Source organism: Bombus bifarius, unplaced genomic scaffold (assembly GCF_011952205.1).
Source record: "Bombus bifarius isolate JDL3187 unplaced genomic scaffold, Bbif_JDL3187 scf7180000007970, whole genome shotgun sequence".
In the NCBI taxonomy this organism is placed as follows: Eukaryota; Metazoa; Arthropoda; class Insecta; order Hymenoptera; family Apidae; genus Bombus; species Bombus bifarius.
Window position 1 is genome coordinate 3,559,524 of NW_022884356.1, and position 23,766 is coordinate 3,583,289.

At 33.5% G+C, this 23,766-nt stretch overlaps 1 protein-coding gene across 9 annotated transcripts in view; it reads left to right on the forward strand.

Moving 5' to 3' along the window:
- Positions 1-23,766, forward strand: part of LOC117212026 (collagen alpha-1(XVIII) chain) — a 344,311-nt gene that overhangs the window by 7,189 nt on the left and 313,356 nt on the right. For all 9 annotated transcript variants that reach the window (XM_033456469.1, XM_033456487.1, XM_033456509.1 and 6 more), the window contains exon 2: positions 14,168-14,238. In XM_033456469.1, the coding sequence (XP_033312360.1) occupies positions 14,168-14,238 (71 nt within the window). The remainder of the gene's footprint in view (positions 1-14,167; positions 14,239-23,766) is intronic.

The following is a 23,766-nucleotide window of genomic DNA, read 5'->3' on the forward strand; positions in this document are numbered from 1 at the left end:
ATCGAGAAATTCGTAAGACGCGATGACGGATTGGTTATTTGAAGGTTTGGGACATTAATAGCTGATTTAAACGCTTGACAATGACGTACCATGGTGAATCATATGTAACACAATTATTAATATTTATCGTTTATGGAAAGTTAGATATATATTTTTTGTATCTGATACGAGAAATGCAAAATTCTTAAGAATTAACTGTATTCTAAATTCTTCGTTATTGTGTTATATTTTCGAAGAGTTAACTTGTTAATCAAGTCGTTCCGTAATTAGAGACTTCTATGATAGGATATATGAGACGTTCATAAGACATATCGAGCAACTCGATAAATTGAAAAGTGTTAAAACGTCTTTTTAAATCTATCTTCGAATTTAGTATTCCTCGATATTGTTTTGTAATTCGTCGTTGAATTCTTAGAAACTATTTGGATAGAAATTACTCGGTCTAATTAGTCGTATGTAAAAAAACAATTTTTCTTCACGAGGCTAATTGATCGCCGACGAAATTGAGACTACAGCAAAAATACGTGATTGTTCGTGCTTGTATTAAGTAATTTCTTGAGTTTCGCCGGAGGAAATATAAGTTGACACTGGCGCTGTAAATTGTGGAAAATAGACGGGCGTGTATATCTGCGTTCCACGTTGAATTGCCTTTTTCTAGCGTCCAATCGCTTCTATGCCACTCTAACAACATTTTTCTCGCGAATACATTTCGAAGGCGTACGAAAGTTAACTCTCCAATTTACGGCCTTTCAGGGGATAGCTGGAAATAGTGCAGATTTTAACCGCGGCTCCAAATGAGTCGGATTTATCACAGACGACGTGTAATCCTTATTCGTGATACGCTTCCTGCTCTCGATGAATTTCTAATGATTCAATGTTACTTTAAATGCTAATGGTTAAAGAGCAATCGTAAAATAATTGGTATTGATTTATGGAGAAATTATTCAAATGAAATAGTATAATATAATGTAGGTAAGTAATATATGTTAAAAATTGTCTTTTTTGTAGGTACATTTATTTTTCACGACATATTTACGTTTCGTTTACAAATGTATGCTGTACTCTTTGATGTTAGTGTATTGTCTTTTATTTTTGGCAATCGATAATATCGAATATCGTTAATGTTTCATATTTGGAAATGTAGAAACTTTAGAATTACATATATTTTTAGCTTGGGAAAGATTACACGCGTTATTTAATCATTAAATGGTTTTTCTCTAATTTCTAAAATTTACAATTTTGATTTTTCTCTTTACGAAGTCTTTATATCTACGCGATCAATTAAGGAGGATAGACGCCGCCTTTCCAATATTCATCGGTAGGACGCACTTTCAGATCTGCCTACGCGAATTTCCAATTACTCTGCCCTGCAAATTCCTCAGTCTTCATGTTAAAATTGAACCTATCTAGCATCCTCCTGTCGAAATTAAAACTTTTATTCCAATTAAATTCCGGACATTACCCTTTTACCTTAGATATCGAATTACAATAGATCAAAATGAATCACTGATTTATTAATATTCTATGATAATGTCAACGTATATTTGTATACTATTAAAATAGTAAATTATAAAAAAAATTGAGTAATAAGAAACACAGTAAAAATATTTGTAAAATTTCTTCTGAACGTTATCGGGAAATTAATTTTATTTTGATCGATATATTTAATATCTAATTATACTAAATTGCGTTCAAGCCGTAATGCTTAGGTAATTGAATCAAACAAGAGCTTATGCTAACGATGAGTATTAAAGGAAAGTTTGAACCGACGTACTGATGAAACCTCTAATCTATGGGATTTTCAATGATCAAAGATAGAAATAGCTTCAGAATTAAACCCATAATTTTACTATCATTTAGGAAAATGTTGTGTTGTTCAATTGTGTTTCAATGAAGACAATCATTTACATACGCTTTTCATTAAAACAACAGTATGAATTAATTTCTAAATGATTGAATATAACGATTAAATAAATACTAATAAGAAAAAATAAAATGAAATAAATTATTTACATGTTTAGAAAGCAACCTATTTCAACTCATCGCACGAATTCAATGACTTTCCGTTTTGTTCCTTTTATTTATCATATTTCCTTCGTTGCGAAACATATCGTGATAATACCATACATAATTCCACGTTATAGTTTCAATTTCACCAGAGGTTCAAGGTACCAGGAAGTTAAAAGCGTGCTAGATCTCATGTTTAGAAGTTTTACTGCCATATAAAAGGAGAATTCAGTGTCCACAAATATGGTGCACGAAAGTTTTAACCTAGTTTCTAGTGGACAACTTTCTGTCAAGAATACTATCTTCATCGTTTCATATTTATGATCCGCCATTTAATGGCTATAAGTTTTTCGTCATTTCCTTCGACGCCATAAATTTAGTCGATTGCTCTGATCATCATCTTTTTTACACTTTTATCGTATTTCGTTTCTAAAAAAAAGAATTGACGACTAACGTAATTAAAACAAAAATATGTTAATAATAGTAACCAAAATTCTTGATAAACAATATTCTAATATATTTATGATACTACTTTTAATTATTCGATTCTGTAATTACCTTTTTGTGAACATCTACTTCGAAGTGTATACATACGTATAATCAATCGTCTTTCCATTTACTACTTTCTAATGAAATTTCAAGAATAAAACAAAATGTCCCCTTTTTCGTCCAACCAGAATAATTGTGCCTTTCATAAAATTGAATCGCTATTGTCGTTAATCCATCGATAGGTGTGATTTTATCTTATCTTATAAATGTCAATGGTACAAACGAACAAAATAAAAGTAACTCTTAGTTGTCAGCTCGGAGAAACGTGCAACTGCCTCGCATGCCATGATAAATTAAGTTCAAAGCATGCAATCGTGGAATACGATGTAGTTCGCGTCGCAATAATGCACAAGCATGCCGGTGTGGCCACAAATGAAACTGCTAACGCGGCATTTATTTCGAATTGTACGGGCGAGGTGAACCGGTGATTAACATCAAGTTTCTTTTTATCTCATGGAATTGTCATCTGTTTTACCATGCAGTACAAATTTTTCGGATCGAAGGATATTCATTTATTAAGAATAAAAGTCGCGTTGAATTTTGTTTAGATTGCATGTATCAATGCTTTTATATTTCGTAAATAAATATTCTCGCAATTTTTATCACGGCATTCCGCATGGTGTTTCTCTGGTGGGTAAAACGATAATGCATTGTAACGGCTCAATTAATATGGAATTTAATTAAAACTCCGTTAAAATGGAAATGACTGTGAGAAGGAACGGCTGTTTCGTTTAATATGTAATATTAGTTGTGGCGTTGAACAAATAGAAATGCTTTCTCCGGTATGCCATTTTTAATTTAATGAATATAGTCATGAGTATCAATCTAATAGTAAATGCAAAGAAAAATATACTTTTATAAATCAATGTGTCTGCTCTTACTAATTAGAAATGCAATAATTTTAGTGAGTCTCATCTTCAGATCTTTGTGTAGTTTATTATACTATACCTATTTTGTACTATTTTCTCTATAGTTTATCGCTATTTTATTAAATTTAAATGACAACTAACATATTTTTAGATCCTTTATTTCCACATAGAAAAATCTTCTTCTAGTTGATTTCATGGATCTCGTAAAATTTTTAAGTGGTTAAAGAAAGTAATTACCGTGAGATTCAAGTACTTTGGCATATTAGGATTTTCCTTCCATTTTCTTGTTACCTTGCCGAGTTCCATTTTCTTTTATAGCATTATAATAAGACTGTATACCCATCTAATAAGAAAATATCGTTTCACGACATTCTAGTTACAGTTCAGCCGGCGTTACAGCAACTTCTGGTCTTTAAGTAGATATTTCATATTGTCATACATCTTTTATTACATTGAAACAACGATTAAAAAATATATTAAGTTGAATTTATTCATCGATTTCTAGAGATAGATTCAGCTTACTGAAAAAGACAAACATCAAAGGAATATATATCCGGAAAGTAATAAAGAAGTCGATTGCAGTAAGAAGTTACTGGCATCTTGGGCAATTTGCATTATTTGTTAAAATGAGACAGTAGAAGTCGTAAGACACGAATATAAATTGCATTCTTGCTACGCATAGTCATAAAATGATACGATTCTTGAAACTTTATGAGATGAATTTAGTTTGTCTTCAGTAGTGGACACGCTTGGTTGCTTAAAAATTACAAAATAATACTTCTCTGTTTTTATTTTAAAAGTATAGAACCTGCTTCTGAACTGTAACTGATATAATAATATTAGGACACGGATTTTACGAAGTGTAATAAATTAAAGCAATCGAATCTAATGGTGTGGTTTAGTTCTTGCTGTTTCTTGAAAATCTTTACGAATATCTAGGTTGCTTAAAATGAGAAACAGATATAATAAAATAAGGAAATTTCACATAAAGAAAAAATTTCAATTTTGCCTTTACAACTTCATTAAGTTTGTGGATAAATCGTACGCAAAGATAAAGTCCTTTTTATACAAGTAGATATGAACAATATAAGAGAATCAAATATAAGAGGATTCTTTAAAAATTCAGATTAAAAATTCTCCAATTAAATATGAACTTCCTTTACTTTCCTATCGATGTAAAGGACCTGACGTAAAGCAAAGGACTTAACGAAGAACCATGTGAAATGAAACTTTCATTTTACTAAAATTTCACGTTCGATGTGTAATTTTCATTCAAAGAATGTGAATGAATAATTTTATATCAAATGCTTCTATAGCAATTACGCGAGAACTATTCCAATTCAAAAACTATTTCACCCCTTAAACGTTCTACCGATTCTATAAAAAAATCCTTCGATATTTATAAAACCCTCCCAAACTCATTTGAGTTAAAACTAAAAAAGAAAGAGAGAGAGAGACAGAGAAAGAAAGAGAGAAGATAGACGTCTTTGTGTTCACGAAAATAATAATTACACTAAAAGTAGAATCCAAGCGGAAATATGTTCCATCCGCAAAATATTACGAGTATCGTACTTTGAATATTTTACATATTTTTATATACATATATGCATTCTATGCATATTTGGATCTTTAAATTTCTCACAAGTGCTTCCGCAGTCTGATGATATGCCTTGATATCTATTTTTCTATTTGTTCATTCCATTCTTCCAAAAAACAAGAAAAGGGATTGCCATTGCATAATTCCTCGTAAATCCTGAATGGCATTTCCCAAGTGTGCACCGTGGCTAATCTTAGGATGTAATACTGGCGTAACCGGGCAGGTTGTCTGACACGGTCCGATCTAAAGAAAGAAAAACGAGATGAAAATTCTCGGGCGGAATAGTTGGCAGTTTTCCCTTGAACGTTGTAGGACGTTGTCGTTTGGGGTTTAAAGCCGGAGCAACAAGCTCCGATCGATGAACTCTGTCGATGTTCCTTTTCCTTCTTATGTGTGAATTACACCATGTGCTCCTGGACAGGGTTAATGAGTGGAGATGCATGAAAAGACACGCGCGTGTAAACCAACGGCGATTAAAAGCGTCTGTGCCGCGTGTCTCGCGAAGACTTATACTGAAAGGTTCAGCCTACATTTAAATACCGAGTTATTTTAATCTTTGTTTCGTGTGGACTTAAGAACTTAATAGAACAGAGATAATTTACCGAAGAATCGAACCTTTTGTAACATCGTGCAAAGAGGAAAATATTAGAAGGTGTACGAAAATATTCGAATATCTGTTTACCTTCAAAGAAATGAGGTTTAATTATAAAATTAGAGGTGAAAGATTCTATAACGGAGTGTAAAATAGTATAAATTTTTACGTTTTTATGAATCGGGTCTCTTTGCTTATAAAAACATAACGTGTTCTCTATAGAATCTTGTATAAACGCTTATCACTGACTGAAAGTTAGTTTAGGAAAGTTACTTTAACAAGTTAAATAGATGATAGTTGCACTATTTGAATTGAGCAACTTAACGTTGTCAGCTGAAGTTTGACCAGGTATGCATATTTCCTATCAGTCACGGAAGATTAAGTTACCGTAAGTTACTGCACGTCTTGCTATAATTGCATTTTCTATACTATGGAACTTCCAGCAGATTTATTTTGAAAGAAATTAGCTAAAGGCTCTATCTCTAGCTAAAGCTACATCTCTTTTATATATTCTGCTATATATTACCATTTCCTTGGAACATATAAAATTTTGTGCTTTAAAGATAAGATTGTCAAAGCGTAGAAGATGCATAAAGTATTCCTTTTACAATTTAACATCGATATGGAAGAAACTTTGTATCCATTTTTCCAATATATTTACGCAAAACTTAATGAAAAATTTAATTATACAGAGTATCGAAGTTCTGAAAACAAGAATTGAAAAACACCTCTTATGTTGGAGATTATAAACAATCTCTTCTTCGTATTATTTTTTAAAAATATAATATTCTTTATATCGTTCTTCATCATAAGTACCATATTCTCTATATCACCTTTTATAAGTAAATTAACTGTAGCACGTATTTTTTTTATCGTATACCTATGTATTATTATTATAAAATACATAAAGAACCCCTGTTCACCTATTGTCTACAATTTGTTCCTCTAATTTCGACATAATTCTCTTTCGAATAAAATCATAGATGACTCGTACAATTTCACCTAACAGTTACATACACAAAATTTGGAACAGACCTACAAAATCGAGTTATACAACCATTTGTAATTACTCCTCATCAAACTATCCGTTCCTAAGCTCAGTCCCCTTTGTTCGTAATAGCTTTGGAATTAAACAGACATAAAGCATTTTGTCCGTAGCATAAAGCTATTGCGCACGGAGTGAAGAGGGCTGAGATTTTAAGTCAAATAAATTCCCGTTTATTTAGCGACTATAAACGGCGCATCGCATATTCCTTTTGAAGCATTATCGCGATGTATTTTCGCCTAACGCGATTTTATGATTTATATCGCGTTAGTCGACACGGTTGAACGTTCTTTACGAGCGGATCTGCACGTTGCTCATCGCTTCGTTCGTTCGTCAATACGGACACGAACCATTTCTGTCGTGAATCTTTACGAGCGACGTTCAGGCAAGCGTCAGGATCATCTTGACCGCGTATCGCCAGAGGCACGTGGTCCTAAACGTCGGTTTATAGATAGCGACGTGCCAGAGATGGCTTAAGGGACTGGAGGACGTTGTTCAGCCACGACCATGGTTGAATTATCGCCTCTTACGAGACCGAGATTAAAGTTCCGCTTCCTAACGCGCTGAATTCAACGAAATTGCGATTTTCCTTTGTCCACGTAATGCTTTGAACACATTTCGTTTTATGTTAAATTTTTAGCGTTTGGGCGGCAACAGGGTCTTAATGAGAATTTTTAAGGCTCGATTAACGTTTCAGATTGAATTAGACCCTTTAGGTTTTGCTCAGGAATTGCCATAGAATGAGAATTCTTACATTTTGGTCAAGATTAAATATCGACTGAGAATTTGTTTTGTATAGTTTTGTTGCGATAGCTTCTTGGATAAAGGTTGGTTTTTGTCGTAATCGAAAGTAAAATATAATTTCTATGATAACGAGCTTAAGCTCCTGTATTAATACAGAAAAACACACACATTCATTTTTATACAAAAGTTTCATGTCATTGGGAAAATGTCTTTTAAGTAAAATGTCTTTTAAGTGAATGTGTCTTTTGTATTTCCCACTTGTGTTTATGTTTTTCTTGTATTTTACAGTCAAAATAGAAAATATTGTCATTTTCATTTTTACTAACTCTCAGTTCGAATCTGTAGCTGACAGTTTTGTAGATGATTCGCAATTCAAATGGAGAATCGCAGTTTCGCGAAGCGCCGAATGGTTTTATCGGACACCTGCAGCTCTGTCGACTCTAATTATAATAAATTCGTTCTGTATAGACAGTTGGTCTATCCGATAGTAATATCATCACCATAAAGCAGCGTTATCGGCTTGTTGACTCTATAACGTCGGTATTGCTTGTACGATATTACAGCGGTAGACAGGTTGTAGGTACATCGATTACATTTCTATGTACTACATGAAGTGGAAGATTAAGTCGTAAGAATGCAATAAAAGGGAAGAGACAAGATACTGCTAATAATTTTGAATTTATGAGCTATAAGCTATTCAATTTTGTTGCTTCGTCTCTTTGATACATTAGAAGGTGTCTTGTGAGAGTCCTTTCTCCTAAATTTTTCACTTTCGTATTTACATTGTAATAATAATCTAAATTTTCGTAATCCTTCACTCTTATCTAAAGAAATACTTGTTTACTATAAATATTTTTTGAAGCTTCATGACATTGTAAAATCTAGATGGAGGAAGAAATAGCGACAAGAAGATTATTAACAAATACTTGGAATTATATTTTACAACCACATTGTTAAAAAACAGATTTCGATAAATTGAGTGAGAAAAAATTGCAAATGAAATCGTACGTTAACAGATTAAATTCTCTTCTTAATCTGACTGTTACAAAGAGAAAAAAAAATCAATTTCACAATCTCTGTAGTACATACATCCAAGAAGCTCTTCTTTTGTCGCCTTACTACTTCATATGTTTCTCACGCATATGCCAAACATTCCAGGAAGGCTCGTAAACATATCGAAAGTCTGCGCGAATTCTTGGATCGTGTTGGAAGCCAAAAATAAAAATGTTTTCATTAAGTGTACAAATCTCTTCTTCGGTTTCCCTTTGGCACTATAACCACGAGAGATTTGCGATCTTACTTTCGGTTTTCGGGACAGGAATAAATTAACTTCTTTATTTTTCGCCATTCGTCATCTAGTCATGGCTCCTCGAGATTCGCCGGACCATGTGTCATCGATCGCAAAAGCTCGATGAAATACAAACTAGCATCGTTCCCTTCCGCGTACGCGCAATGATATACGACGCTGTTAATTAAAGCGTCGGGGGAAATTCGACAGAGTACAAGGCGGAGTTAATGGGGAGAACGTCGAAAAAAATATACGAGCATTCTGTAGATAGCACAGTATCTCTAGAATGTTATGATACGGATAAATTTTCGCGGTATAACTTTATAATGACTATGCGAGAGGATGGATTTCATCTCTCAAGGGTGCTTGATTTCTTGCTTTACATAGGTGATAAGAAATAAGATAAGATTGTTCTTATCAATGGAAGGTCGTTTTAGACATTGCAGTAGCTCACGAAAGTATTCGAATACTTATAAAAGCTTTCTATGAATATATTATTTGTATTGTACGAATCGTCTTGAGAAATTTTATTGGCACTACAGCGACGATCGTTGATGATATTGATAACTTTTACAACAAAATTGCAGATATACATAGAATACCTACGAGATACGTATTTAATGCTGGTATATATACATTTCGCAGAAATGACTAATTTGCGAAGAATATTACTTTTAAATTTCAAAAAATAAAGAAAGTCGTATAGAGAGGCATAGAAAATTTGATCTTAACCCATTAAAGATATTAAAGTATTTATACTAGCGCGATAAAGAAGACCTTGAGAGAAGGCAGTAATTAACCGCATAATTTCCTGAAACATCTGAATTAAAGCCAAACGACGTTTCCTTCCTGTGAGATCAGATTGTAAATGTGAAATTGGTTATCCGGCGTCATCACTCCAAAGAATGGAAGGTACGGATCCTTTGTTTGCCGAAGTTTCCCCAGAATTTTGTCGGCTCTTCAACCGTCTCTGGTGCATCGGTTCATTAACGAGCACCACTTGGGCGTCGTCGTTGTCGTCGACGACGTCGCCACTCGAGTTCCACGCTTAATTATTCCACCCGCTACACGTGTCTCCGGATCTCATTGAGGCTTTCCCCGTTCTTTTAATTCCGTTTTATATCGTTCCTTGGGCCACTAGGTTAATGGAGTGTCGTCATTCCTCGACATTACAGCGAACGATGGTAGCGTCCATATTTTCATTTCTCGATGTTAACCTCGCCCCCGTGAGACAGCTTTACCGTCTCGCAACCAAATTGAGAAATTTAAATCGCTTCATGGAATTTTTGCAATCTTTCTGCTAACATTCTGCGAGATGTTGAGTAATTGCTTGATTTAATGTGCTCGTAAAGTTGCTATTAAATGAGTGTTTCTTTAGGGTGATTCAAAGATAATTGAATTGTCTCCTATTTTTATAACCTTTTGTTGGATCAAATATGTTTAATTAGACGGTGGATACTACTGCGATGGGGAAACTGATAATTATCTTTTTTTCATTGCATTGATTAAAGACAAAATGTTTTGTTCATTTATTTTCAAGTGTTATTTATTACGATTTAAAAAAGACCGCCAAAGGACATCAAATTGAAATAAGAGTTGAGTAATAAAATACGGACTGAAATTTTTTCCTTGCAGAAGTTACGTAGACATATACTTACATATTTCTGCTTTGTGATTTCGTTATTTCTTATTCGTTATTACAAATTACAACTGTTATCGTTGCGGCATTTTTCCTTTTCTTTCTTTATGGTGCGTTTCCGTTGGATTGAGATTTATTTGCCTTTTCCCTAAGAAATTTCTTGCTTGATGATGTCATCCGTTTAAAAAGATGAATCTCTCAAAGCAGCCGGCCTGTTGTAATAAAAATAAAAATGAAGATCTCAATCGACGACGACCAACTATCTTTTAATACGGATAATTTATGAGCTTTTAAAGATAAAAGTTCTTCATCTCTCTCTAACTGGTTTCATTAATTTTCTTCTTTTATCTTAATTACGAGTTTTATGTTGCATCATCAGCGACGAAATTGTCTTGATTTCTTTTTATTACTTTAATAAGCAACTTTGAGTCACTGTTCATTATTCCATTATTTGAATAATATTGTTTATTAAATCGAAATTAAATATTTCTTTATTAATTATATCGGGACATAAATTATGATTTAACGAAAATAAAATTTTCTTCATCTTGTTGTAACGTCTGCTTCAATTCGTTATAGTCATTTTGAAGAAGAAATGTTGTTTTCTGATTTATTCTTTCACTTTGTACACGCGAAACAAGACACTTTTTTCACTTATCGAGCAAGTCACATTTATCATTATTCACGTATATGTTTACAAAATATCATATTCTATCATTTCTACCAATGAAATCCTGATTTGTACGGTCAATGTAAAGTAGATGTTGGATATAAAAAGCTCATTCTTTCATTCGCGCTCAATACGCTTTTATCAAAGTAGGTACTGTCGATCGAATGGCAACGTTACGAGTCATACATTGTATTATACGTTGAATAAATTTTATTATATGAATAAGTACTTTATTATATGAATAAGACTTTCCTTATTCGTTCAAATTTTTCATACAGATTTTAGAAGTACGAAATATCTTATCAATTCGACATAAAAGTACACCTCTTAGAGATCTTTCTATGTTAATTATTAGTTTTTGAAATATTTGCAATCACTTTTAGATTACTCTATTGCGTTATTAAATTAGAATGTTACCTTTTTCTACCTTGAAGTGTGTAACTGTTTTCCCTTATCCTTCGCGAAGAATTTGCTCGATGTTAGCAATATTCTTTTTTCATTTTCATTCCGCCCATTGCGAATGGCCATTGCGTGAATTTAAAAGAGCTATCCCATTATCCTATTAAAGTGTATGCGTCTGCATTTCGGTAAATGTTCCGAAACACATTTTCTACATCGTTTAGAAAGGAAAGAAAAAGTATCTGAAACAACTGTTGAAGCATAATATAATTTTCAATATTGAAAATAATTTTCCATAGATTCGTGTTACAAACTTAACATCTTTATTTCTTTTAATTATTTCTGTAAGATATTATTCATATTTTATACTGTATTTTACCCGAATACTATTTTAAAGCTATAACAACGGAATGCGACAACTTTGAATATTTTATATTTTTCATCGTTCCTCGTTGACCGTTTAAATGTCGTTATAAACCAATGAGTTTGATAACTTACCGAAGCTTTTTCAAACACGTTTATCTCAATCGAATTCCGTTATAGCATCAAAGTGCAACGACCTTGACAAACGGAAATCGAAATCCGCGGGCACGGCCGTATACGTGGGACGGTTGCAAGCGTTACGCAAGGCCATAGTTCTCGATCGTGATTCATGATCGACGGTTGCTGCCAAACGCCCGCAATCGCCTTTCGCCGACTGATGCAAATGCGTGTCCACACTCTTGCAACGAATTCCTCGTGTTACACTAACCTCGACACGTGAGAAATCGTCTATAGGTTGACGCGCATACAGTCGTACCTACAGTAGCATACATAGACGTCGCGTCATTCGATGTTACGATCGTTTTATCCGCCACTTTTATGCATTTCTATGGATATGCGTAGATTTTTCTGCCGACAAGAAAAATCTCTTCGCTTTCTCGTACCATAAAAGAGTTCGTAATAAATTTCAACGTCCATTTGGTTCAGGAAATGATTGCTGGGGGATTTGCTAAAAAAAGAGTTATACATTCCATGGAGAGCTTAGATTCGTACTAAGTTTATTACAGTATAAAATAGAACAATAGTTAGATTTTAATAACAAGTAATTAATAATAAAAAATTTCAATATTTTTATTTCTCAGTCATTATTAGACCTAAGGTTTTAAGCAGTTTCGTGTCCTTCATCTTTGATTTTGTTCTACTTTTGCTAGTCTTTTATCTGTGGAATCTTCTATCTCGGGAGATGCTGATTTTTCGATCTAAGCTTCGGAGACCTTTTTCATGTCCTTTGAGACTCTGCTTTCTTATCTCTGAGATTTTCTTCTCTTTTGGCATCGAAGATTCGGAACTATATTTTGTAAATTGTTGTTACATTATTTAGCTTAACGCGATTGGCATAATCTTTGTCTCGTTTTAACTCACAGTTATACTTTTTATACTTCCACGTGTCAGTAAAATATCGCCACGCCCTTAACGCTGTTGTAACATATGTAGCAAGAAAGAACAACCCTCGTGTACACAATTTTAACGCAACACTTATTTATCTTAAAAGAGCCGTCAAGATATGTAGAACATTTCATAAAAGGTGGATTTCCTTTTTACAGGGGGTACTTACGCTGAATAAGTTCGTTGTATACAGTAGCCATTTTCACGGAGCAGATTTTCAACACCTTTTGAAGACTTGCTTTTTCCGTAAGAGATCGCATTAACGAAACACGTTTCAGCGAACCCAATTTTCCGGCGTCCGTATCATCCGCCCCCGCTTTCAGTCTCAAGAGACGGACTTTATTGTTTTACTCTGGAACAACGCTAACGTTTCGAATCGTTTTTGCGCTAATCTCGCACCTTTCTTTCACGAGATCGCGTATCTCTTCCTATGCAATCGTTACAGCCCCCATTTAGCCCCGTTTTAATCGCTATCGTTTCGGTTTTTCATTTCACGATATCTCTGCATCTGTTTTTACCCGTGCATTTAGCTCTATATCGGCAATTGTTGTATCTAAATACAGTAAAACCGAGTAATGATCGATACTCGGAATATTGGAATGATACGAAGAGTATCGTAACAGGACTATCAAGAAGTTTTTCGCGTATCTAGAAATGGTATTTCAAAGGAAAAGGGAATTTTGTGTTTGCCATTTTTTAAAGATAGTATAGATATAGAGTAGCTTAGGAATAAAGTAATATATTATTCTTATGTCAAAGAGAGTTATGTATACGTAGAACGTAGAAGAACTTTAACAAGAAGGAGTAGTTGAAAAGGGTTATTAGGAAAGTTGGATCTTTTTAATTAGTTTGTGTTTCTATATTGAAAGAAAGTATAACTTTATTTCTTCCAATCTTAGTATATGTCGTGCATATTAATTTAAGTTTTTCTGTAAGTAAATGGAATTGGTCAAGTTGCTATCAGTATTCCTTCGTTAACATCCTCGTCTTTAATTTTAATTGTAATCAGAAGAGTTTAAAACGGACTTCGCATTAGTTACTTTTCAGCCTAAAAAACAATTAGGTTTACCTATTTTCCATTTATCAGTATTGTTCTTACATTTCCCACGTAAATGTCACTGGAATTTTATTTTATCCTGGAATCAACATTACTGCGTTTTACAAAAATTATCAAACATACAGATTTTATTATAACATTCGTATCATGCATTTAAAGAAAGAAAAGAATAAACATATAAATCGAAAGAAAATTTGATTATCACACTATATCGATATCGATTACATTTTTAATTAATCATTTCAAATGCGAAATAAAGTAACATCGAAACATTTAATTTCAGATTGCAGTGGTTGATATTCGTCCTGTTCTGTGTGACGCGCGTCAACGCGGACTTTTTCAACGAGAAAAAAGGTAAGTGTCAGTTCATTCAACGATAATGGGCCGACTCGGGGGTTGGTGATTCAGAGATTCGAGGACCATTTGTCCCTCTCTGCCCTTCCAGACGTCGTCTACTATGACGATCCGTGGTACAAAATTCTCAGGAGGGCTCTTCACTCGTCGAGGACTTCTCAAGAATATTCAGCCGGTTTTTTACCAATCTTTCTCGCGAACTTCCAACGTTATTCGTTTTACGTGAGCAATGCTTCGTTACAAAGCTATTTGCGAACCGTCCGCAACAAGCTGAACAAAATTTCGTCGGTTTCTCTTTCAATCGCTTTACATTTTTCAGTAAGTCACTTTTCGTCTGTGTTGTTTTAATATTCATATCCTTTATTTTTACTGCAGTAGCATCTTGTTTTTATCGATTATTAATACTTATTAGGAGATTATATTTATTAGGAATTGTTAGCGATTGCCGCTTTAATTTTAGGGTCAAGTTGTTTCTTGAAATAAATATTTAAGGGACAGTTAATATAAATATAGAGAAGTAAGAGGAATTTTAATGGAAAGGACAATGTTAAAAAGGATTGTTCTATCAACTTGAAGTAGTTCGTTTTATTTACACTTTATTTATTACATTTATATGTATTTCATGTTGATACCAAAACTTTTTCAAATGTATGTAAAGTATGAACAGTTTGTTTGTCGTACTGATAGCTCCTTTGAATTCAGTTATAGCTCGAATTTCTTCCGTCGAATGTGGAAAGTGCAGTGATTCTTTCCGAACCCGCGGACTTCTTTCTTACTTAAGTGAGGTCGGTCACTCGTAAAAACGAATCGTCCAGCCATTCTCAATGGACCATCTCGTTGAAGTTGATGTAACATGAAGTTAGGATCTTTATTTTTGGATTTTTAAGTTACCCTGCTATTGCATGAGTAACAACGACAAATTTGATTTCAAATTATTTCTTCGTCTATAAGATGATAATAACAAAATAATATTCTTCTATCCTATATCGTACATGAGTTTTCTTTAAATAATTCTCACTTTTTAACGTAGCAGTATAATGTGAATTAAGAACAATTTGCAATAGCAATTCTATTAAGGGAAAGTATGATAAATACAGGATTGTAACAATTTTATGGTGTTGTAAATTTTCACGAAACTATTTCATATTTCCGAGCAATTTTCCATTTTTCATGAAGTGAGGTAAAATATTAGCAGTAATGCGAAGCAAGTTTCGAAGAAGAATGGAGATTCCCAAAGAAGGATTTAATAAAAATCTTGCTTGGATCGTGATTACAAAGCCCTAATATCTTGAAATGGTTTTATGATCATCAGCATATCTTTATTTCCTCCTTTAAGAATTTCATAACCCGAAGAGTCGCTTCTCAGATTCAGCAGATATTTCATTCCGGCGAATCGTTTTTATACAGATCTTCATTTCGTTTCCGGCATTCCATATTATTCTGATCAGTCGTTATAAAATCGAGGAATCACAGTTGAATCGTTAAGAAATAATTTGTCGATTCTTTCATTTTTCGTATACTGTCACTGTATCGACGAATATATTAAAAATGAAACAGATATTCCTTTCTTCAAGATATTGAAGGAAGTTTGTAAAAAAGGACGTATCACGGTGATGTTTCCACTTAAATCGATATCACTCCATGTTTTAAATATCTTTTCACTAAAAGTGAAAGTATCGGATTATTATACGAGTATTTCTTCAACAATAAATAAATAAATAAAAATATGTATAGTATAATATATATATGTATATATATATGAACTTTTAGTAGATTTTTAACAAGTTTTTTAAATAATTAAAGAAACCTACATGTTATATTAATGTTTGAAGAAATATTCTGAAAATAGTTTATGGTTGAAATACCATATTTTTTCTTAACCAAAATAGATTTAGTTTTTTAACTTGTCGTTAACATTTATTAAATTTCCAAGTAGCTAATTATAAAATTTGAATACGTAACACGTTGTCTGTATCAAGAAAACAATCGCAGTGCTCAAAATCATTTCAACGATAATTTAAGATTATGAACGATTCGCATTCATACTTTAATTTCCCAAGCGATTTTGCGGCGATGCATAGACACGATTCTAAGGAGCTGTCTCGAAGACAATCCGAAGTCGATAATCCACGAACGCAAGAAGCATCGCGTTATCCGGAAGCTCGAAAGACTCAGCCGCTCGGTGAGTTTCCGGTTCTCTTATCAGGGGCGGATGCAAAGAGGGTAGGTCGGCTGTGTCGGTGGTGTTATAGTATAGGAAGCGGGGTGAAAAGGGACGAATAGCTCCCGCAGGATGCGAGATAACTCTCATCCCCATAGCCTCATTTGTATCCGCCTCTCTTCTTCCACCTTCCATGGTGAACGGTTGCTTTTTGCATCACTGTCTCGTCAATATTTAACGACGCGTCATTGGTCAGACCCAATTGCCACTCAGTTTCATTTTTCTTCCCTACTGTTTTAAAACGATAATTGAGAATATTTAATTATAACGACTAATTTTTTACAATTATTGTAGAACTTCTGATAAAATTTAGAGATTTATCAAAGAAGTATAGACTTAATTAAAAATATCATAAATTACAGTAATAGAATAGAAATACTATTATTAGAATGAATGATATTAGTTTATCTTTTAAGCTAAATTGAAACGTAAGGGATAATAGCCTAAAAGATTACGCCAATTATATTGAAAAATTCTTTTTTTTTTAATGATAGCGCTGATATTTTAAAATATTGATTAACGTAAATGCAGATATTCTTTTATAATAAAAGATAGTTTCACTAATAGTACATAATAGGATCGTGAATAATTCCCTTTTCTTCTTTTTTCTTTTAGAGAGGACACAGATAATTGTTTAGTTTTTATTTTCAATACATTTATTCGATAAGCTGGAAACTAATTCCACGTGCAATTGCATTGGTCGTCGCAACAAAAAGAAAGAAACGATCCGAGAATTCATTGTGGTTCATTCATCTTTCCATGAAATTGTTCTTGCAACAAGATAATGAATATACTTGGATGCGTTTCAGGAACCGTGCAAATAGAAATTTACTGCTATTGGTTTAATTATCTTTCCAGCGTACATTTCAGCGAAACAGTAGAATATGGACACGAAATAGATAAATTACTGGAGGAGCATCGTCCACGTTGATTTATCGCTGTGAGAGTTTGACCGATTGAAATTAAATTCAATGGCATTCTATATCCTCAAAGATAGTCAATATTCCTTTTGATGATAGACAACAAGTTAGACTAAAGTTAATCGTTGAAAATATTTGTTCTATCCATTACGTCTAATCTTTTCTAAGAATAAAACAAAATACATATATGCTACTTTATTTGGTGCAATTGTACATAATATTTTTTCTTACACATGTTCAAATTTTAAATTTTACCGAATTGTTATCGAAAAATGGTGTGAAATTTAGTGACACGGTAGTAAAAAAATATGAAACATGGTTCTCCGTTGTCTGGCAGACAAAGCGTTCAAAACTGTTTTATTGTCGGTCTGTTTACCTTAGGAAACAGCGAGGAGAATTGCTTGCTGAGAATGTCGCGAATAAGGAACTGAAATATTACAAATTTGCATCGAAAATGTTTTAGTTTACACGACCAGCTCGACAGTTGTTCCGATCGTAAAGAAAATCCTTACTTCTTCTTCTCCGGCACGCTCTCCACATTACATTTTCGATTCGATTTCTCGATTACATTTTCATACTCAAGAGAAATAATGCATTAAAAAGACAATGATGACTCGAAGTATAAATATCTCTTAATCGAAAAGGATATATCTGCCATTTCATTAAATTATTAAATTGGTCTCGGATGTAAAACATTCTTTTTGCCACAAGATTTGATAATGACGAATATCGTTCATAAATATCTCATTTCAATTGTATTGTTAAAAAAGTAGAGCTGATAATATTTATTAGTATTTTTGAGATGAATAAACTATATGTATGTTCAGGCTCAGTTTCAATATTACGAAGTGTTTATAATTCCCTTCAGAAATAACGTGTAAATTTGTTATATTACATATCTTTTTATAGAAGAATTTCTGAATATTATAAATTATTAGGATATCAAATTCATAGAAGTGTAATCACATAAGAGTAATGATGAGCTTAAGAATTCCATCTTACATCGCTATACTTTTATCAAAAAAGTTATTTGAACTCTAGAATTCTTCAATTAAAAAGTTTTCAAATTTGTAAAACAGAACTTAGATATTCAACAGGCAAATAGAGAAAAAATATCGAGCTGAACATTATGGGGAATAGCGGAACACGCCAGATGCCGTAGCGGTTACGATTGATAGCGTAATTCTTTAGAAATAAATGAGACGTCGCGGTCGGTTGGATTAAAATTTATGAGCAGAAGCAAGGTCAGTTAAAAATCGGAGACGAACTAACAGTGACAGTTTCTTTCCAGTGATGAGGGGAAATTACGCGGGAATGCGCTAAAATAATGTTCTTACAACTAATATTCTTTCCAGTTATGCTCATAGAAGGTTACATTTAACGAATCTTCTAATAATTTTCGTCTGACGATATGATCAATATGCATATTAAGACCACACGCAGTGACTACATTTAACATTATTATCTTTTATTATGAAATATTGTAGATTCACGTTCAGTAACGTCTCACGCACATTAATATCCGAAAGTGCTTTCCGAACCAAATTCCTCTGGAAAATTGCATCACTATAAATATCCATTACCCTACGTTACTTTGAGCGACCACTGAAGCATCTTTTTAAAAGCTGTCCCACAACTTACGGAAGTTTATTCGGCGCGACTTTTTCAGGTCAGCTACCTTCGCGTTGAGTAATACTTAATCTCGTAGCACGTTATTTCCGGATTCACGACAGATGATGAATCTACTTTAACAAATAAGAACGTTCCGAGGTTCACGTTACACGATCACTTTGGTATTTTCGTATCTGTCACTGAAAAGTAGAGCGTTCATTAATTTGAAGCTTGTTCGCTAACAAATTTTAGCGAGCGAAGCGCGAAATGAAAGGGGTCGGCTGGAACAGAAAGGAAGAGGTTGCGCAAAGGATTGGCCCGATGAAACGTTTTACGACACGATGTGCCTCGAATTTCGTTGTTTTTTCTTTGGTGTGTGCCGGATGTGGGCGTCGATCGAATCTCGCATACTTCGTAATCGCAATGGGGTCCAATAATTCGGCATGACTCATCGATCAGTCACGGCTTAAGCTGAATTTACATGCGGCGTGTGTCGGCTAATCGATTCCACTCGTGGATTCCTGTTGCATTTTAATGGCCGTGAGAGCGGTGACGTACTAAGAATTTCGTGTCGAATTGACCTGCTTTTTGCTGGATAATCGATTCCCGGAAATTGGAAATGTAAGTGTGATTGTTTCCATCGACTTTTTCGGTCGATCGAATAGGTAAGTTTGAGTGGGTGATTTATAAAAATTGATGTTTCTTGACAAACATGTTTTGACGTACGTTAGAGAGGATAGTTTAAGGAACGTTTAGTTTTTAGAAGTGAATATTTCAGAGTATCGGAAGTGTCATGATGATTCTTTTCTGATAAAAATTATTGTGGCCAGATAAATAAAATATGTTGATGTTAATGGAAATCGTTTCTTCCTTTAAATAAATTAGTAGTAGATTAAATAAATTAGTTTTTAATATTTTAGTGCCGAAGTCGAATACGAATGTACATAAATATATAAATATTAAGTATTTCTTGGCACTTCGCTTTGCAGTTCATTTAAATCATTCAGCAAGTTTGGACAACAGATTTGTGTTGAAAAATGAATGTGTTTTGATAAAGTTGAACAGAATTTATGTTTTATATTCAACGAAAATGACTGACTTACAATGTTTGTATCGAAGGTCTATTGCTAATTATAACTCTCGGTTTATTGTTCAGATTGTAAGCATGACTTCATATTTGGGCGTGATTTTAAAGTAACTGGAACAACTCGGACGATCTCTGTCATCCCCTGATAGAATTATTTTTACGATTCTGAATCATGATGACGAAGCACGCGTGTCATCCGTAAAACATAGTCATGGCATAAATACTTCAATCAAGGTAAATGCAATTCGTCACTGGGAAGAATAAAATGGAATTATGACAACTTCTTTCCAGTTACGATTACCATATCCATTTGTTACTTGTAATAGCTTATATCTGAAGTGTAAAAGTATATTGACAGCAGAATGGATAAATTAATCTAGATGACTCCATCATTATGAGTACAAGGACGATATGCATATAGACACAACTCCATTCAAAATGAAATATTAAATGAAATATATTTAATATTCTGAACAGCAACTTACAGAATTTACTAATCGTAAGACATAATCAATAACCCGATTAATTCTGTTTTATGGAATCACTTGAATAATTATATATCGGCTTATTTCATTAAGTACAGTTTACATTTCTAACGACATACTATTATCGCAATAATATCTGATCGATATACAAAGATAAAAATTATACAAATTATAAAAACCGCGTGTAAGTATGAAAATACTTTTTCCTATCGAATATAAACTACTCCATCATTTACAAGGAAATAAAAATTCTCGTGGAGTTATTCCAAATATTTCGATCACGAGAACTCGAAAAATCAAGAAAAATGCAAAATTTGAGGAAGAAAAAGAATATGTCAAAAAAGGACAACAGCTAATCTATCACAGGTAGTCAGCAAGTGATAGAAGCTGTGTGAAATATCATAGTTTGTTCGCAAGATAGCCTCGGGGATATGAATCGGGGAGCAGCAGACTGATAAACCGCAGGATTATACACATGTTAGAGACAAGGGGGTTGATGTTGTACGTGGAACAAGTAGGCGATATATTACAAGCTGGGTTAACCATACGTAGTGAAAGTTGCGGGGATTGTCGGGAAGAGGAGAAAGGGTGAGAACAAGCTTCCAGACATTTTATACTTTCCCGGCACGTTTCGTGCCCAATATATCTCGCCTCGGTCACAGACATGTCTGTAACACGTTTCCGTAATCATTTTCTATGATTTCTCTACATATAATTTCCTTCTGTTTCTAAACAGAGATTTTCTTGCGCGTGTATAAACTATATGATAGTTTACATTTTTTAGACATCGCAATCCATTAATAATTTCTAAGATATATCCTCGTGCGATTTCTACAATATTCGTAATTTTGTAAGAAAAATTATTTTTGACTATTCTGAGTTTTTTTTTAAATAAGAAGTTGATGGGACTTTTTATTAAAATTTAAATACACCGCTGAAGCAGAGAACTAGTCAAGCATTAAAACGATTTTATATAATTTTTCACATTCTTTTCTTATCTGTGAAAAAAAAAAACAAATTAATCATCCTACGCAACAATATATTCTTATAGAAATTTTAGCAGATAGAATAATGATCAACTAAAAAGTTAATTTTCGTAACTGATCGCGAGTAATATGAATTTGTGAACGTAATTATTCCTTTGCTTCTTCACTTTGAAGATATATGCATATGTATATGTATACGCCAATCGTATCAGAACCAGTTCGAAAATGTCAATCAATTAGCGCGCAGCAGCCACTATAACAAGTTGGACAGATAGTAATTACACTGTGTAACACCTTAATGTAATTAACCCTGCCCAATTGCATATCTTCTACACTAGTCAGACAAGATTAATCTGTCATATGACATGCAGATTATTGCAATCTATGCAACAGATGCGCTCCGAGTAAATTTCGTGCGATGATAAGAATAACATTGATTTCGTTAATTTGATGTCCAGGAAATGTAGGCATTTTAAGGAGTTCGAATTAGACTAGAAATAGACTGAAATAAATAATAGGAAAATAAAGTATAACGAAAGTATCTTTAGATGATAATGAAAATTAAACAATACCAGGTAAAAATTCAAGAGCGATAATTTTCTAATCAAATTATATATATTGTTTTTTTACGAACACTGATCTCCTCATATTTCAGATAAATTCCAATGTGAATAAAATCATAGAGAACAGGTACCGGTCAAAGGACGAAACAAATCTGTACTCGGATTCCATCTCTTTAGTTTTGTCCATAAAGATACAAATTTTCATAAATATCTGCTGTCTAATAATCGAGTTCTATTCGATCGTATTTTTATGGACCTCGGTTCAAGGGATTCCATCGCTGCAAATAAGAAAAAATAGCGTGGAAAGGGATGATTGTCGGGAGAAAAGCGATTTCGTTTTTAGGTGAGCGTGCTCGTAAAACAGTCGTGGATACTCGCGATATTTCTTGCACAAAATGAAACACACACACACACACACACACGTAAATATATATTGTTCGTTCTTTTTTCTCCTATCATTTTCTTCACGCGTATATCCATTTCCTGGCCCGTTTTGTCGTTGCCACAACCATTTTCGTCGATGTCCGTCAATCGAGCACGGACCAACCGTTATTTTCCCTCGCAAGTTCTTCTTTTCTACCGTTTCAAGAATTTTCGTGGCCATTTCTCGTTTTATTTGGCATTTAAAAGTTTGTGGTCGGCGAAAGCAGCTTGATAAAAGTACGTGATACAGGAGCGTTGGTTTGTCCAAGATAATTCAGCTTCGAGTTTGTTTTTTGTCTATACGAAGTTCTTTAAGAAAGAAATCGAAGGATTTATTATAATTTATTTAAAAAATATAGATTTGTAATAAATTTTTTATAGATAAATTTTCAGCCTTTAATTGCTACCGTTGATTAAACAAATCCCGATAAAATTTATATTTTACAAACAATTTTGCAAGAAAAATTTTACAAAATAAAGAGGAAGGAATTTAAAGGGATACATTAATTTTGTAGTAATATTAGTTAAACTTTCTTTTTACTTTCCTTCTTCCATAAATTAAGTTAATTGATTTTCAATAAAATACCAACTGGAGCATCTCTACAACTTGATTTATTCGTAGTTGTATTGTAGTTATTTGAGCTCGGTCCGTGGTGTTTCGGGATCCACCCAACTAAGTTCTCCACATGTCCCCCAAAATCATTGTTGCTCACTCCGCTAGTACGCACTAAGGCGTTAGAGTACTAATGTACTAGTGCCGAAAACAGTGGTCCATATGCACTAGAATTAGAGTACTAGAATCCTTGTACGCGAGTAAAACATTGATAATACATGTGTCGTTGAACCTGCAAAGTAGTCGCCAGTGACTTCACAGTCGATGCGACTGCAAATAAAGAATAGAACAAACAAACTAATTGGAAATTTCACACAGCATAATTCAATATTTTAAATTTAGGATTTAAAAAATACCGGGCGTGAAAATAGCCATGTAAATATATCCCACGTATAAAGTGCGCTTTAATCTTCGTTATTATTCGCATTTAAGTAATATCACACGAACCCCTGTGGCCACATATACTGGCCTTGGCTTCTCGCGAGGAAAAATTAATAAATAGTGGAATCTCAGCCGGTGAAATCGGATTAAGGCTCGAGAACGAAAATTCGACTAAGTCGTGTGAAAGCAACAAAGCAGCAAAGCGATATTAAGAAGAGAGAGAAGTGTGCGAAACAGG